The sequence below is a fragment of the Podarcis erhardii genome (assembly GCF_964252035.2).
Source record: "Podarcis erhardii genome assembly, chromosome: 11".
NCBI lineage: Eukaryota > Metazoa > Chordata > Lepidosauria > Squamata > Lacertidae > Podarcis > Podarcis erhardii.
Window position 1 is genome coordinate 18,787,711 of NC_138501.1, and position 16,031 is coordinate 18,803,741.

At 41.2% G+C, this 16,031-nt stretch overlaps 1 protein-coding gene and 1 long non-coding RNA gene across 2 annotated transcripts in view; one reads left to right on the top strand and one right to left on the bottom strand.

The window, feature by feature from the left end:
* The window catches only part of LOC309352236, a 26,619-nt gene extending 17,664 nt beyond the window's left edge, over window positions 1-8,955 (bottom strand). Inside the window, exon 1 of the long non-coding RNA XR_014161178.1 lies at window positions 8,747-8,955. This is a non-coding gene — a long non-coding RNA (uncharacterized lncRNA). The remainder of the gene's footprint in view (window positions 1-8,746) is intronic.
* Window positions 8,956-9,095: 140 nt separating this feature from the next.
* TMED7 (transmembrane p24 trafficking protein 7) lies at window positions 9,096-15,663 on the top strand. The gene is made up of 4 exons (XM_081880629.1): window positions 9,096-9,251; window positions 9,337-9,550; window positions 12,526-12,771; window positions 13,579-15,663. Exons 2-4 carry the CDS (start codon window positions 9,365-9,367, stop codon window positions 13,813-13,815), a joined length of 669 nt encoding a protein of 222 aa, XP_081736755.1. The 5' UTR covers window positions 9,096-9,251; window positions 9,337-9,364; the 3' UTR covers window positions 13,816-15,663.
* Window positions 15,664-16,031: the final 368 nt, after the last annotated feature.

The following is a 16,031-nucleotide window of genomic DNA, read 5'->3' on the forward strand; positions in this document are numbered from 1 at the left end:
TCACCCCATTGTGGGGATTCGAACCGCCGACCTTCTGATTGGGAAGCCCTGGGCTCTGTGGTTTAGACCACAGCGCCACCCGCGTCCCTTGAGTACAACTGCATATTTGGATATAATCATTATCTTTGTGCCAGAATACCTGAAGATTATTTTTTTCCTGTTTTTGTTCTTTTGCTTAAGAAAGCAGTCTGCCTGATAAAAGGGTCGCAGATTAAATTTTAAGGGCCTGAGGATAGATTCATCAGATATAATTTTAAACCAGGTTGTTTCTAGGGGCACAACAGATTTAAAAAACAAAACAAAAAGAGCCTTAGATTTTTTTTTAAAGAACACAGATGTTCATCTACCCTGATGGACAGAGGAAGATTTGGCTTCAGAACAGAGTGGTCCTGCTTGATTATACAGTAACGCAAGCACAAGTTTTGCGTCAGTCCAACAAAAAGATGTGACTAGACACAGTAACTGTCCTGGGGTTAATACGTGCCTAAGCTCATAGTGCAAATATGGACAATCATTTGATCAAGTATAGCAAACAAAGCTTAGCAACAGCTGTGCTTACAGCACAGCGGTCAGCACCCCAAATCAGTTTGCACAAGAGTTGGGCAGCTCAAATCCCGCAGTTGACCCAGAAAGACCTGGCTATGGAAAGCAGTGACCCTTCCAGATGGGTGTTCGTTGTGAGATTAATGTCCACCATACATACAATTTTTTGCAGTCCCCATACACCACCTTTGGAAACAAAATGCCAGCCTATATATAACCCAAATTTCCCCTTACCAAAGGAAATCCACGAAGTAAAAAACATCCTGCTGCCAATGTGACTTTGGCAATATTTCAGTGACCCATTTGCAAATTAAGCAATCCCTGGTGGTCAGACATACTAGTACAAACTCTTGGCCAGTTTTTACTTTGAGTTTCTTAAGATTCCTGGAGTAAAACATATTTTTCTAGCTTTTATTATATAGCTTTTTAAATGTGAATTAGTTTTTTCTCTTTTTTAAAATCTGGGAAGGTGCTCCTTATCAGAATTGAGTCCCAAGTTGCTAAGGACTTTATATTCTCATAACAAAATCCTGAATCAGTAGCTCAGCAACAGTGAGTGTTGTGGTTTAACGTGGTCATATATCCCTTCTCACTGCCTCCCATAGCAACCAGGCTTCAGCATTCTGCACCCTAAATCAGCTTCCTGAGCTAACTACCTCACTCTGCCTAATGACAGAGCTGGTCCTGGTGCCAAGTCTCTCCAAATATAAATATTTAAAGGATACTTTAACAATGAGCCAAATATTAGTCCTTTATTATTCTCCCCCCTCACCATTTATAACAACTGATGGATTAGGAATCAAATTAAAATCTGACAAATTTGGATTGGGTTGAGTGAATCTTACAGTACAGTAGTAAAAGGAAAGAACAAGTAGAATGGTGTTTCAGCAGCAGCTAGCAAGCCAGCTAATATTGTATGTGCCTCTTACTGTCTGGAAGTGAGGTGATTATGCAGATATAAAAAATGTGGCTTCAATTTCTCAAGGTTTCCTGAGGGCCAATGCCACACTGCTGCAAGGTTCATCAGCTACATAGAAAGGGGACATTGCTTAGTAGCTAAATAAACACCAGCATGAATGGAGCTTTTGTGTATGCTTCTGTTGTGTGTGCCTTGGAAAGTATACAGAGCAGAAACAAAACATCTTTTGACAGAAAGAGGAAAAACAAAGCTGAAATTCTTAACTATCCATGCCTAGCTAAAAAATTGACACACAAGTTCTGCATTTAGGCAGACATTCAAGGATTTGGATTATCTTTAGGGTTTTTTAAAACTGTGTTTTCATAACTAAATATCATATCAGAAAATGTAGGTAGATTAATTTTTCCTTGTAAGAGTGGCTCTGAACATTGCAGATGTTCAAGCTCAAAAGACTGGAAATTCAGAAAATAAGATAAAAAATCACCAGTCATGTTTGTTTGGTCAATTATCTACAGAGGTTTCTCAGACAAGAGCTAGGCTAGTAGAAGACAAAGCAACATAAGATAAGGTGGTTTATTATCAGAAACTTTGAGTCATCTATCCCTTTTACTAGACTCATGTAACTGAAATTCTATACATATTAATAACACAAAGTTGTTATAAGAATTTAAGGTCTCAAATATAGAAATTGAATGTACAAGGAAAACACGTACATAAATATATATACCACATGTCTGAAACAGTACAGGAAGACAGTCCTGAAACCATTTTGACTCTCCCAAACTGACCAATGTTTCTCTGCAAGGAAATGAAATGAAAAAAACCTCCCCACTGTATTTGTGCTCACAAATCCTGGCTTAAAGGCACATTTAAGGTGAGAATAGAGTGAGCCTGTGACCTGGCTCAGGAATTAAGTATTTATCATTACAAAAGAATGGCCAGGCTGCCTGGGTGATCCAATCCATGACCATTGACAGGTTTTCTGCCAGACAGGATTTTGCTGGAGACCACCTCTTTCTGTGATGTATGCATGATGTATTGGGGTGGTCTTGAGTTTGAGGGTGGGCAATTTCAAAAGTCTATATAAAAGCTGGCACACCTTTGTTCTGGGTCCTCCTCCTCTCTCCTGCATGTGGGGGGAGCACCCTGTTGCAACTGTTTTAATAAAGATCAGGCTTACTAGCTGCTTTGCTTCTCAATAATCTCTGGTTGGCCTCTGTTATTTTCTCCTACCAATAGGGAACCCACTTAAGGACTCTATACGGGCTCTTGGATACCCCATAAGGGGAAAAGGGCAGATTTTGCTTAAAATGAAGTGATGCATGAAAAAAAAGTAAATTAATTGACTCATTGATTCATACAGAAAAATAGTAAAAGCCATCTTGTACACATGATCACAACACTTGAAGATGAGGGAATATAAACTAAACTAGTTTGGGTTGTTTTGAAAACTATCTTAAACAAAGGTTTTAGAATAATCAGTTTAGAATAATAACCTAAATCTTAATGTGACAGATTAGCAATCAAATGAGGGCAGGAGGACTCCCAAAATATATCAGCTTTCACCGTCTAGAATTTATATAATGCCTTACTAAGTATCCTTGTACACGCAATCCCTCCTCTCCATATTTGGGGGTAGTTCAAACCTCTTCATTGTGGATTAACAGAGCAGAAGCACAAGAAGGTGAATGGAAAGACTGCAGGCACATACTTTTAATAAAAAAAAATTAAATCTGCCCGTATTTAAGAAAATTTGAGTTTACATGGTATTTGAAAGAAAAAGCCAGAAAAGTTCAACAACAAAAAGCGTAAAACATAAGAGCAGCCATACAAGTTCTCACATTGCCTGAGCTCTGATGTTTGTCTGGCTAGGAGATCTTCACATTCTTCAGAAAATAGTACATACTTTGTTTCACTGCATGTCTCTCTGAGGTATGGAAGTGAGAGCTGGACCATAAAGAAGGCTGATCGTCGTAGAATTGATGCTTTTGAGTTATGGTGCTGGAGGAGACTCTTGAGAGTCCCATGGACTGCAAGAAGATCAAACCTATCCATTCTGAAGGAAATCAGCCCTGAGTGCTCACTGGAAGGACAGATCCTGAAGCTGAAGCTCCAATACTTTGGCCACCTCATGAGAAGAGAAGACTCCCTGGAAAAGATCCTGATGCTGGGAAACATTGAGGGCCCAAGGAGAAGAGGACAACGGAGGACGAGATGTTTGGACAGTGTTCTTGAAGCTACCAACATGAGTTTGACGAAACTGCAGGAGGCAGTGGAAGACAGGAGTGCCTGGCATGCTCTGGTCCATGGGGTCACGAAGAGTCAGACATGACTAAATGACTAAACAACAACAAACAACAACAAACTGTGATGATAACTCCTTAATTCCTCAATCCAGGTTACAGGCTCACCCTATTCATACACAGAGACACCCTTAAGACAGTTACAGATAGGTAGCCATGTTGGTCTGCCATAGTCAAAACAAAAAAAATTCCTTCCAGTAGCACCTTAAAGACCAACTAAGTCAGTTCTTGGTATGAGCTTTCATGTGCATCACAGCTCATCACAGCTATCTGCCAATCACCCATTCCCACCACCCTTCTGAGTAATACCCCTCCCCACCTTCTCACTATATAGAAGGGTCTGGAAACTTCTGTTTCAGTGTATCTGAAGAAGTGTGCATGCACACGAAAGCTCATACCAAGAACTGACTTAGTTGGTCTTTAAGGTGCTACTGGAAGGAATTTTTTTTTGTTTTGACCCTTAAGACAGGATTTGTGAACTAAGAGACAATGGGGAGGCTTTTCCATTTCCTTCCTCCTTGCAGAGAAATATTTGAGGTGACTGAAAGATTCAAAATGGCTTTAGGACTGTTTTCCTGTACTGTTTCCAGACATGTGGTTTATATATTAATTTATGTATGTGCTTGCCTTGTACAGTTAGGAACATTTATTTTATATATATAAGACCTTAAAATTCCTCTAACAGAGAAGAAGCAGAGTGGAGTTCATTCCTTTTGGCAACCTGAAAAGCCTGGCTGATGGAATATTCAACATAGCATGCTGCTGAAGTCTTTCCATACTTGTTATCGTTACTCATCCAACAGAATTCAAAAAGAGGAAGGGGTTGTCTTCTTGTGAGTGAAGACTAATGCTCAAAGGAAATGGTACATTCAAACTATGTCCAAGCACAGGCTGTTTCCAGTAGGGTTTTAGGCCTCAAATATAGATACAGTAATTAGTTTACCAGAATTTAAATTCCAGGTAATTACCTTAAAACTTCCTCCTTTCTAAGGACTATGGCATTTGTCAGAATGCTTTGAAAAGATGCAACAGACAGCAATCACATTCATACCTAGCTTGAAAAAAAGATAGAAGGCTATTCAAGATGCCCAATTGTATCCATTACAAGATACCCAATTGTAAACATTAATCCAAACAGATTCAACAAAAGGCAATCAAATATAGAAAATTAATTACAAAAACTTCTTTGGAGCTAAGTCCCCTACTAACATCCACACAATATTTCTCATTACAAGGAACAAACACTCCTAGTCCATACTTGTGTATGATCATGCAGGCTATTCATTCATTTCAAGCTCAGGAAACATCAAAAGCAAAATACCATTCTACTCTGTTTATTTCCAGAATGGAATGTATCTGAGTCTTAATTCTAGATCACTAAGTTCCTCTTGAAGTGTGTATACAAAAACTTCCTCAAGTGACTCAACAAGGTTATTCATACAAATTAACACATATTATTGTCGCAAATCAGTGCTTACGTAACCAGCGTCTGCTACAAACCAGGCTTTCCCCCCTCCCCGCCTCCAGAGCTTGAAAAGAAAAAAACCCTATAGCTTTTCCTGCTTTTTATCACCAAAGTAGACAGAATAATTTTTAAAAGGAACTCGACAGGTTGTATTATGCCTTCTTCCACCAGATCTACTTCCACTGATTTGAGGAACATGGATACAAATCTTCAAAATCTGTAGATTATGCAAGTGCAACAAAGGAGTATTTGTCCAATAAGTAAATGTCCCTTATTGTGCTAGCAATCCCTTCTTGGTGGCTGCCAAAATGTTTTATACCATCATAATTACCTGTGACATAGCTACCTGATAGGAATAACTTTTTTTTCCCCTGGAATTTTACACCTTCCTGTGGTGCTCTGTCTATTTTCTGAGAGATGTTCTTACTAGCATATTATCCCACCTTAGCTCACAAAAACATTATTTGAGTATAACCAGAATTTTAAAAGAATATGTTTTATTTTCAATATTTATAAGGAACTAGACTTTGGAAAACTACAGTGGAACCTCGTGTTACGTACTGTCCTCCTTGCAAACGCTTTGGGTTATGAGCTCCGCTAACCCTGAAGTAGATGCTCCCGGTTGCGAAATTTGCTCGGCATGTGAGCGGAAGTTGCACGCCGGCAGCACAGCAGCAGCAGGCATCATTATGAGCGGTTTCAGTTTAAGAACGGACCTTCTGAACGAAATAATTTCCTAACGGGAGGTACCACTGTATTCTGATTCAACAGCTCCCTCTAGTGAATTACAGAAATTATGGCTTCAACTGAGAAGTTTACTTTTCAATATTTCATGTGTGCTTTTTCTGACCACCTTGTTAAGTGACTCCAAGATGGTGGCTTATTTTACAAAGGTCAGCAACTTTTGGAAAACCTTATCTGTGTACCTGAGGCTGCAGTCCAGTACTTACTTGCCTGGGAAAAAGTCTCAATGAAATAAATGGAACTTAAGTCTGAATAGACATGTATGTCTATTGCACTGAGACTTTGGTTACATACAAACCATACATTTAAAGCACACCCCCCCATATATTCCCTACTGGAAATAGTATAGGCCTGGAGAGTTTAGAGCATTCTTTTCAGTATTCAAGTATGTATTTTATTCTTTGTTTGTTTGTTAAATATGTATACCTCCCTTCATCCGAGGATCGCAGGGCAGCTCACAACATAAAAATACAAAATGAGAATACAAAACACATAATAAAATAAAAACTAAAACAAACCAACAACCCCCCTTCCTCCCTCACATTTTTTAAATTGAATTAGCAGGGTAGGACTTTTACTGAACTTTGTGATTTTAATTTTTTAAAAAATTCCATAAGAATTGCAAAACTGGAAAGCTTTAATCAATGATTCATGGAAAGAATAGATGACCCTTGTGGTCCCTTCCAACTCTGCAATTCTATAATTCTATGAAATACTCTATACTCAACAAATGTTGGTTATGGGGCCATAGGATTTGGCAGACGCTCCACTACACTGACAGAACACAAGATATTTTGTCACCATGACAGATACACTGGTGGAACACTCCATTGTCTGCTCTCTCAAGTACCCTGGAGTGTGATGTTGCCAGGGTGTTTGAGGCAGTCGAATGGAAGGAGGGGAGGAGGAAGTGGTGGAGAAATGATAATTAAAATTATTGAGATACTGCCTGGCAAGGTTGGCTTATTGTGCAAAACAGATGAGGGAGAATGTTGGTTAGGCAAGTTACCACCAGGAGAGAGACAGTCAAAAGGACTGGGCCTTGCAAGAGTCAGGCTATTGGTCCATGAAGGTTTCCCGGAGTTGTATGCCGGATTCAAACCAGAGATCCTCTGCATGCAAAATGTAAGGTGTTCCACCTGGCCAGGGCTCCTTAACGTGATCATGGCATCTTTGAGTAGTTCTTGGGCTGGGAGCAAGAGGGAGCAGGCACACTTCCCCCTTTTTCCCTGGCGGGTCCTGAATTCCCATCTCCTGCTTCTCAACTCTGTGCATATCTGTATTTCTCACTGTTGATTCTTCACCTGGCTCTTTCCCTTTGGCGGTGCGACCCCCCTCCCAAAGTCTCTCCCTCCCTGGGTGGGATCAGAATCCCAGGGGTGATTTATATACACTTTGCAGGTACTCTGCCCAGGGAACTTATGTGTAGGTTGTATTACATGGCCTCTCCTTCCTTCCAGATAGTTCCTGTGAGGAGCATAAGGGATTCAAACCTCTACCCACAGGGATAGATGGAGACTTGCTATACTATGGGCATTGCTGGCTGTGTGCCTGGGAGTGATGACTTGAGAGTGCTCTGGCATTACTGTACATGCAATAATGCTGGGGGCATGTCCTTGTTGTGGATTCACTGGCCTCTTTTGTCGGCAGAACATCTCCTGATTGTTGAGCATTCACAGTCTGTCGAGGGTTGCTGGGGCAGTGTCTGCTATTTCATACCACTTTTCTATGTTTTGAGTTTCCCTCCTTCTGTACCAAGCTGAGCACGCGTAGAATATGGTGGCCATCCTGGTGGAATTTCACCTCCCTCCCCCGCTCAGGTATAGAGTATATGACTGCTTTATTCAGTAAGGGTTTTCCTGCCCCTCAGGTGATTTAAATTAATTGGCAATGCCCAGTGGTATGGTTTTTTAATTGGAAATTAACTATACTTGCAGGTCAACCAAGTGAGTTACTTCATCACACTAAATTCTTACCATTTGTAGATAAAAAAATGGATCATCTGCTTATTCTTTAAGAGAGATGCTTAGCAGAAAAAATGTCTGGATAACCTAACCAAGCAACAAGCAGTCTGTGCTCCTCGTATTATTAAATCATGAGCAGCAGAGTAACAATGCAGTAAGCTTTTGAATCAAGAGTTTCCTCAAGTGGTTTTAAGGTCTGCTGATTTGTTCTCAATGCTTCAGAAATCAGAGAGCGTTATAGAACTAGACAGGAAGCTTATAAACACTGTGGCTTTTTCCCAAGAGGTGGCAGCAACTTCAAAATTAGTCCCTTGGGTATTCAGAGGAGTCTCACTTTTCATCTTCGTCAAGGACACTTATGTCAGCAATTGCAATCTAATAAAAACCTACAGGGTTGGGGGTTTTTTTTAGAACGGGGGAAATTATTTTTTTATCTAGTGTTTTATCCTCACATCAGCGATTTGAATAGTGAGGGGTAGTGACCCTATTTTATTGCAAGGGTTGGCTAACTGAACTTAAAGGATTTAATTTTTCATTGCTATTATCATTAGTGCAATGGGTTTTAAAAATAATAATTAAATAGTTGTATATAAAAAACATTGATTGTAAGTCACTGTGTGGACAGACATCTTTTGAATGTCAGCATATACTTAAAAAAAAATGAACCATGTGTGTCACCGTGAACTCCTTGGAGAAAAAGGTGGGGTTATAAATGCAGAAAACGAATGAACGATGAGGTAAAATAAAATTATTTTAAGTACATACATAAGTCAACAAATACCCAGTGAGTTCAATGGGACTTACTCACTGATTATATGTGCTTAGGCGTATCTGTCAGCGAAGGAAAAAGCGTTTACACGCATCCAGAGTGAGGGGAGCGACTTCCACACGCCACCCTTCGGCGCCTCTTTCTCCACCTCAACTGAGCACAGCCCGCCGCCGCCTCTTTCCCGCTTCCCATAAAACTCCCTCACCCGCCCTAACCGCCGTCGCCCGGCAACATCCAGTCAGCGCCTCGCCTGGGAAGCGCCAATAAGAACGTCCCGCGGCTGGCGTGGACTCGTCCTAGCTCTCCTAGCTCCCTCAAGCCCCGCCCGCCTCTTTTGCCTAGTCCCCGCCCCCGACCACGCCACGCCCCCCTCCGCCTTCTCCCTTCAAAGAACACCACGTCTACAATTGACAACTCACCCGGAAGTTGCCGCTGCCGGAGCCAGGTCACTTCCGGGTCGCCGGCTCCGCTTCGTCCCCCTCCTTTTTTTTTCCTTCGGCCACGCCGCAGGTGGGAACCGGCTTACATCCGGCTCCCTTCGCAGGTGAGGTTGGGGTGCGACTCCCACCTTCGCTAGGCCTCGGCCGACGCTTTGGTCTCACTTTCCTTTCTCGCTTCTCGCTTTTCAGTTCACCCTTCAGCGCTTGCGGCCGAGAGATGTTGCTGAGGAGCTGGCAGGGCCCCGGAGCCTCCCTCAGGTTGCCGGCTGCGGCGCTGCTGCTGCTGCTCCTCCTGGGCTGCTCCGTCCGCGCCTCGGAGATCACCTTCGAGTTGCCAGATAACGCCAAGCAGTGCTTCTATGAGGAGATCGTGCAGGGCACCAAGTGTACCCTGGAGTTCCAGGTAAGGGCGCCTCGCACGCCAGACAGGCCCTTCTCTCTCTTTTAGTTGCCTGCCTTTGGGTTATTCTAGAATACAGTGGTACCTCAGGTTAAGTACTTAATTCGTTCCGGAGGTCCGTTCTTAACCTGAAACTGTTCTTAACCTGAAGCACCACTTTAGCTAATGGGGCTTTTGCTGCTGCCGCCACGCCACCGGAGCACGATTTCTGTTCTCATCCTGAAGCAAAGTTCTTAACCTGAAGCACTATTTCTGGGTTAGCGGAGTCTGTAACCTGACGCGTCTGTAACCTGAAGCATATGTAACCTGAGGTACCACTGTAAGTGCTGTGGTGTAATTAGAGGTAGGCACGCGTGGCGCTGTGGGTTAAACCACAGAGCCTAGGGTTTGCCGATCAGAAGGTCGGCGGTTCGAATCCCCATGGCGTGGTGAGCTCCCATTTCTCGGTCCCTGCTCCTGCCAACCTAGCAGTTCAAAAGTACATCAAAAGTGCAAGTAGATAAATAGGTACCACTCTGGCAGGAAGGTAAACGGCATTTCCGTGCGCTGCTCTGGTTTGCCAGAAGCGGCTTAGTCATGCTGGCCACATGACCCGGAAGCTGTACGCCGGCTCCCTCAGCCAATAAAGCGAGATGAGCGCCGCAACCCCAGAGTCGGTCACGACTGGACCTAATGGTCAGGGGTCCCTTTACCTTTACCCAGGCAGGCAATGTTGTGATTTAAAATTACGCCCTAAAGCAGACACTGAAAAGCCAACGTGGAGTGGGGACATCTACCTTCTTGTCTTCTTTTTTGCAGCTTTTTATGTTTAGGTTCCTGCATTGCAGGGGAGTGGACTAGATGAGCCTTGGGGACCCTTCCAATTCCACAATTCTGCGTTCCTGGCCGGAGGGGGGTGGGCGGGGCACAAATAGGGAATTCTTCCCTTTCTGCTGCTGCTTGTAAATGCCAACAGGTGGTTAAGTAACTCTCTTCCAGTTAACTGTGGTTTGGTTATTTCAGTTCTTGCACTTAACCTTCAAAAGATAATATAAATGTTAACTGATATCTTTCCTTAAGAGAAATGTGATGTTTCAGTATCTCTCGTGTGTCTGTCTGTATCCACTCACCGTTTTATATTGTGCCTAAGGTTCTGTTTTATTTCTCTGTGTATGTTAATTTGTGAGTGCTCAGCCCTGAAAGGTAGCTATTAAGCAATTGAAATTAAAAAGGGGAAGTAGTTGAAATAGTCCGATACTGTCTAAGATAACATGTTGAGATGTTTCAAAGTGAAGTTTTGGTTCTCTTGAGAGAAAAGAGAGGTCCAAGTTTATTTAAATGCTTGCATGAGTAAAGGGCATATAACACCAACAGGGATGCGGGTGGCGCTGTGGGTAAAACCTCAGTGCCTAGGACTTGCCGATCGTATGGTCGGTGGTTCGAATCCCCGCAGCGGGGTGAGCTCCCGTCTTTCGGTCCCAGCTCCTGCCCACCTAGCAGTTCAAAAGCACCCTAAAGTGCAAGTAGATAAATAGGTACCGCTTTATAGTGGGAAGGTAAACGGCGTTTCCGTGTGCTGCGCTCGTGCTGGCTCGCCAGAGCAGCTTCGTCACGCTGGCCACGTGACCCGGAAGTGTCTTCGGACAGCGCTGGCTCCCGGCCTCTTAAGTGAGATGAGCGCACAACCCTAGAGTCGGACACGACTGGCCCGTACGGGCAGGGGTACCTTTAACACCAACTGCCTGTTGGAGTTTTCAGTGACTCCTTGGATCTCTCTGGTGCAGCTGCATCTGTTCAAAAGTAAACAGTAGCAATTTTTTGGCTTTCAAACCATCAGATCTGGTGTCCTTCAATACTTGTACTATTCTGTGCATAGAAAAGAGAATAATACAACTTATAACTTATTAAATAAGTTAGAGTTAAGTTAAAGGAATGCAGTATAACTTACAGGACTGAAAAATATATACAACCGTTACTCACATGGCCCAGTAAAATGCATCAATTGTTGGGTGTAATCCAATAAGAGCGTATGCGTTCTGGTGTGTTTCACACTTTTGACTAATTTCTGAAAACTAATGGGAAAGATTGCTACCATAAGTTATTTCTTTGTGTGCTGCCAAGGCAGAAACTTTGAAAGAATCAAGGAAGTTCAACATGTATTACTATTCCTGTTTTGTTTTTTAAGAAGCAGAGACATTGGAATATAAAACCTAAAGCCAGATTGCTACATTACTCCAGCTACCACTTCTCTGTAAAATGGCAATGAGATGGAGCAGTGGACAGCAGAGATCAGTAGTTAGGGGAGCGGTACTTAACCTTTAACCCCACTGCCCCCACTAGTGTTTCAGATATTTGTTTCCATCTGAACCATGAGAATGAAACCCAGGGGTAGTGTGTCAAATAGTGTTTTCTGTTGAAGATGTTCACTAGGTGCGACCTAAAATGTCAAGCAATACATTTCTTTACCCAGCCTGAATGGTGAATCATCTCATCGTTAAATGGAAACAAAGGGAGCATTCCTTATTATGCAATCTGGCAATGCCAGTTCTGTGAAGCCACAGAACACTAACCTATTTGACAACTTTAGATTGTCATGCTACCTACTTCCTCATTCCTTCCACTCAGCAAGGTGTTGTGCTTCTGCAAATCCCCCCACTGCTGTTTGGGTTGAGCAATTTTAGACCGTTATTCCCACACATCGAATTGACTTTACTGAGAGAATGTTTCAAATAAAGAAGGTTTAGGAGATTGTGTTAAAGCAGTAAAATAGGTACCATCTCACTGGTGTCTTCCACGCATAGCTATGTGGGGAATTAATGTTATAAGTGGTCCCTTTTCTTGGCTCTCTTTATAGCTTAATACTCTTCCCATGCTGGAGCTGAACTGCCTTTAATAATTGTACCTGATGCTAGTGGTTTCCCCTTTCTTATGGAAGGATATTTTGCTAGGAAGGGTGATATGGCTGACTATTCCAAGTACCAGTTTTCTTTGTTCCATAGGTGATCACTGGAGGGCACTATGATGTTGACTGCCGCTTAGAAGATCCAGACGGCGTTGTGCTATACAAAGAGATGAAGAAACAATACGATAGCTTCACCTTTACTGCATCCAGAAATGGGACGTACAAGTTTTGTTTCAGCAACGAGTTTTCTACCTTTACACACAAAACAGTGTACTTCGACTTCCAGATTGGAGATGATCCACCTCTGTTTCCTAGCGAAAACAGAGTTACTGCACTTACTCAGGTAGTTACACAACTGAGTATAAATATAAAGTTAGACTTTAATTCTCATACCACCAATTAGAATTTTGAGTTTTGCTGCCTTTGGAAGACTTGGGCATTTGTCATAGCTTTACAATGCATTCCTAAGCCCAAGCTATTCAAAAGTAAGTCCTTTTGAATTTAATGGAGCTTATTCCCAGGTAAGTAGTTTTAGAATTCTGCAGCCCTAGTTATTCAACTGCTCCACTACTAAATAGTTGCTGTTTTTTGTCCCAGCAAGAGGGTGAGGAGTTGGACCACTGGGGTAGGAAATAAATTGCTGCACAATATCAACATACCCTAGTGCTACTCAAGAAATATTTACTGTGAACAATGTAGTCAGCCAGCCTATATGATACAAATAAGTATATGATGTCTTTATTTCCGAAGGCTTTCTGTCTTCACATAAAATCAAAAGCTACATATTCAAATGTGGATATGTAATCAGATCAGCAGTAGTTGATAGTTTAATAGCTGAAAACGCTGGCAGCATTAAGATAAAATCAACAGTGTAATTAATTTTGAGTGATGTAAAAATGGAGAACTGATTAAAATGGTTATAGTAAAATATGCAGGAATGAAAGACAAACAAAATGAACCATGGAAGGAGAAGGAGGGAAGCCGTTGGGATATTTAACAGTATGTAAAATGTTTATTTTGAGATGTATAATTAAAATCTTAATAAAAATAGTTATAAAATAAAATGAAGCTTAATGAGCTGAAAATGCAAAATCCTGTATACCTTTTTCAATAAAGAGTACTCATCAGTCCTCTTTCTTTCTGTATCTAGATGGAGTCAGCATGTGTTTCGATTCATGAAGCTCTAAAATCTGTCATAGATTCCCAGACTCATTTTCGGTTGAGAGAAGCACAAGGCCGCAGCAGAGCAGAAGACTTAAACACACGGGTGGCTTATTGGTCAGTAGGAGAAGCCATCATTCTTCTTGTAGTTAGCATTGGGCAGGTATTTCTTCTCAAAAGCTTCTTCTCAGACAAAAGAACCACCACAACTCGTGTTGGATCATAACTCAAGTTGAGAACATGAGTTTGTAAAACCCACTGTTTGTAAAAATATATATGTATATATACTGTTCTTCAAATAATTTCTAGTTACAAAGCAATGAAACATGGGGAACATTTTTAAGTACCTTTGCCCTTCTTAAAGTTGCAAAACACATGCTCCCTAAAAGCTGTGGGAGAAAATAGCTTTTAATGTGTGATATATTGGTTTTCTCCTTCTGCTGATATGTGCTGAGACATCTAAATTAAGGTTGCTTTTTAAAATAAAAATAAAAAACAGCCTTTGAGACTATTTGGTAGGAGCACAGTGCTTTCAAGAAAATTCTTTGAATGATGATTTAGAAGATTGTCCATATTAAAAATGCGTGGCAATCAGATTTTTTTCAAGTTTGAAAAGTGGGGGAATATAAAGAAAAACAAATGTGGTTAAATATTGTCTCAGAGCCTTGTACTGCACTGTTGTGATTTGCTATGGAAACTGGTCTCATTTTCTTGCAGAACCATTTCTGGGGTGGGGCAGGGGGAAGAATGTGTGTCTTCTTTTACAGTACTAAATTTTAGGCTGAGAATTCCAGGGCAACCAGTTCTCTGTACAATGGAAAAAGCTGTGTGGGTTGTTATTTTTTGAATTTATCTTTTTAAATTAAACAAATGAGGAGACTGTCTTGTAATTCTAGAAGCTGGGTCCTTGAGCTTGTGGAGCTGCTTCATTTTTTTAAAGATCTGAAAGAGAACAGGCTGTGTCACAAATAACCTATAGTCTGTCAGTACCACTTGGAAACAAGAAGAGTAAAGTAAAGTGCACTGGGTTTAATATCTTGTGACTCAAAGCCAGTCTTGTAATCTCTTTACTACTTGGGCAGTCCCATGGGACCACGCTGGCCTAAATGGTTTGAGAATTGTAACCTAAAATAAGTGGCTTATCAAGCAACATATGCACAATGCTGGACATGATTGTATGACACCTGTGAAAGCTTATTACATTTGCCTATTAAAGAATAATTTTTTTAAAAAAAAAAAACCTCTTTCTTCTGGGTGTAATACAGTAATGTGTCGCCTTGTCCTTGCTTCTACCACTTTGGGGTTAGAGGGCTGCATTGAGGTTCATGGGAGTTAGTTGCCAAATAGCTGGTATCCTTTGTGTATGCCTAATAGAGAACATCTTGCATACTCCTTTATGTGTGCAAGGTTGCTTGAAACAACAGTAAAATGTGCAATCAAAGTATAAGTAACATTATTACCCCAATCATACAACACATCTATTTGAAAGTAAGCCTAATTGATTTCACCAGAATTTGCTTCCATGTATTTATATTTTCTATTGGAGAATAAGGTTTGTTAGAAAGGATAAAGATACGTGATTCCCAGTGTTTGTAAGCATATGAATACCACTAAGCTCAAAAGCTTACAAGCACAAAAATCTTATCTGTGTCGAATTGCCCTCTTATATAATGTTGACTCCCTCTACTTTACCATTGTAGATGTTAAGATATCAATCTTGGAAAAATACATGACAAAATCTCCTGTCTTTTAATGCTCTGTAAGAACAAAGACTATTGTCTTGAGTTTAAATGCTGATGTGGTGTTAAAGGGAGGTGTGGATGTGATCTTAACACTGAGTGGTTCAACATCCAGTTTTTTAAGCTTCTTAGTTTGGTTAGTTACTGAAGCTGTTTGAAATGTCTACTTCACTACCACATAGTGTGCGGGTGTAGCTTTTTAGATACAACATTGATTGTGTATTAGTAGCAAGGAAGATCTCCGCACTGTACTGGTTAAAGTCCTGCAGAAATAACTTGGTGTACAGTGTTTTGTCTCCCACCTGAGCTTGAGTAAAATAAATTTCTTGACTGTACTTGTCTATTTCTTGCATTAAAACTCTACAATACTCTATTTCTGAAGACAGGCATCCTGAATACAGTTTTCATAATAGAACGCTGACTCATGCTGAAATCCAGCAATTGCTGCAGCTTCCACTGCATGTTAGTGAAGCATATGTAAGAAACCCACACAGTGGAACAAGCAAAGACTGTTGAAAGTAACGCTCGCAGGATCTGGCTGTAAATTGGGTGGAATCTTACAAAAATATATCTGTTGAAAACAAAGTATGATACCCTCGTAAGTATGCCAGCTGGGAGCTTTTCAGCCCCACTTCATTGGTCCAGAAATGAGCCATTTACAACCACCTTGTTAACATGCACGAGATAGGTGAATTTGGATAAC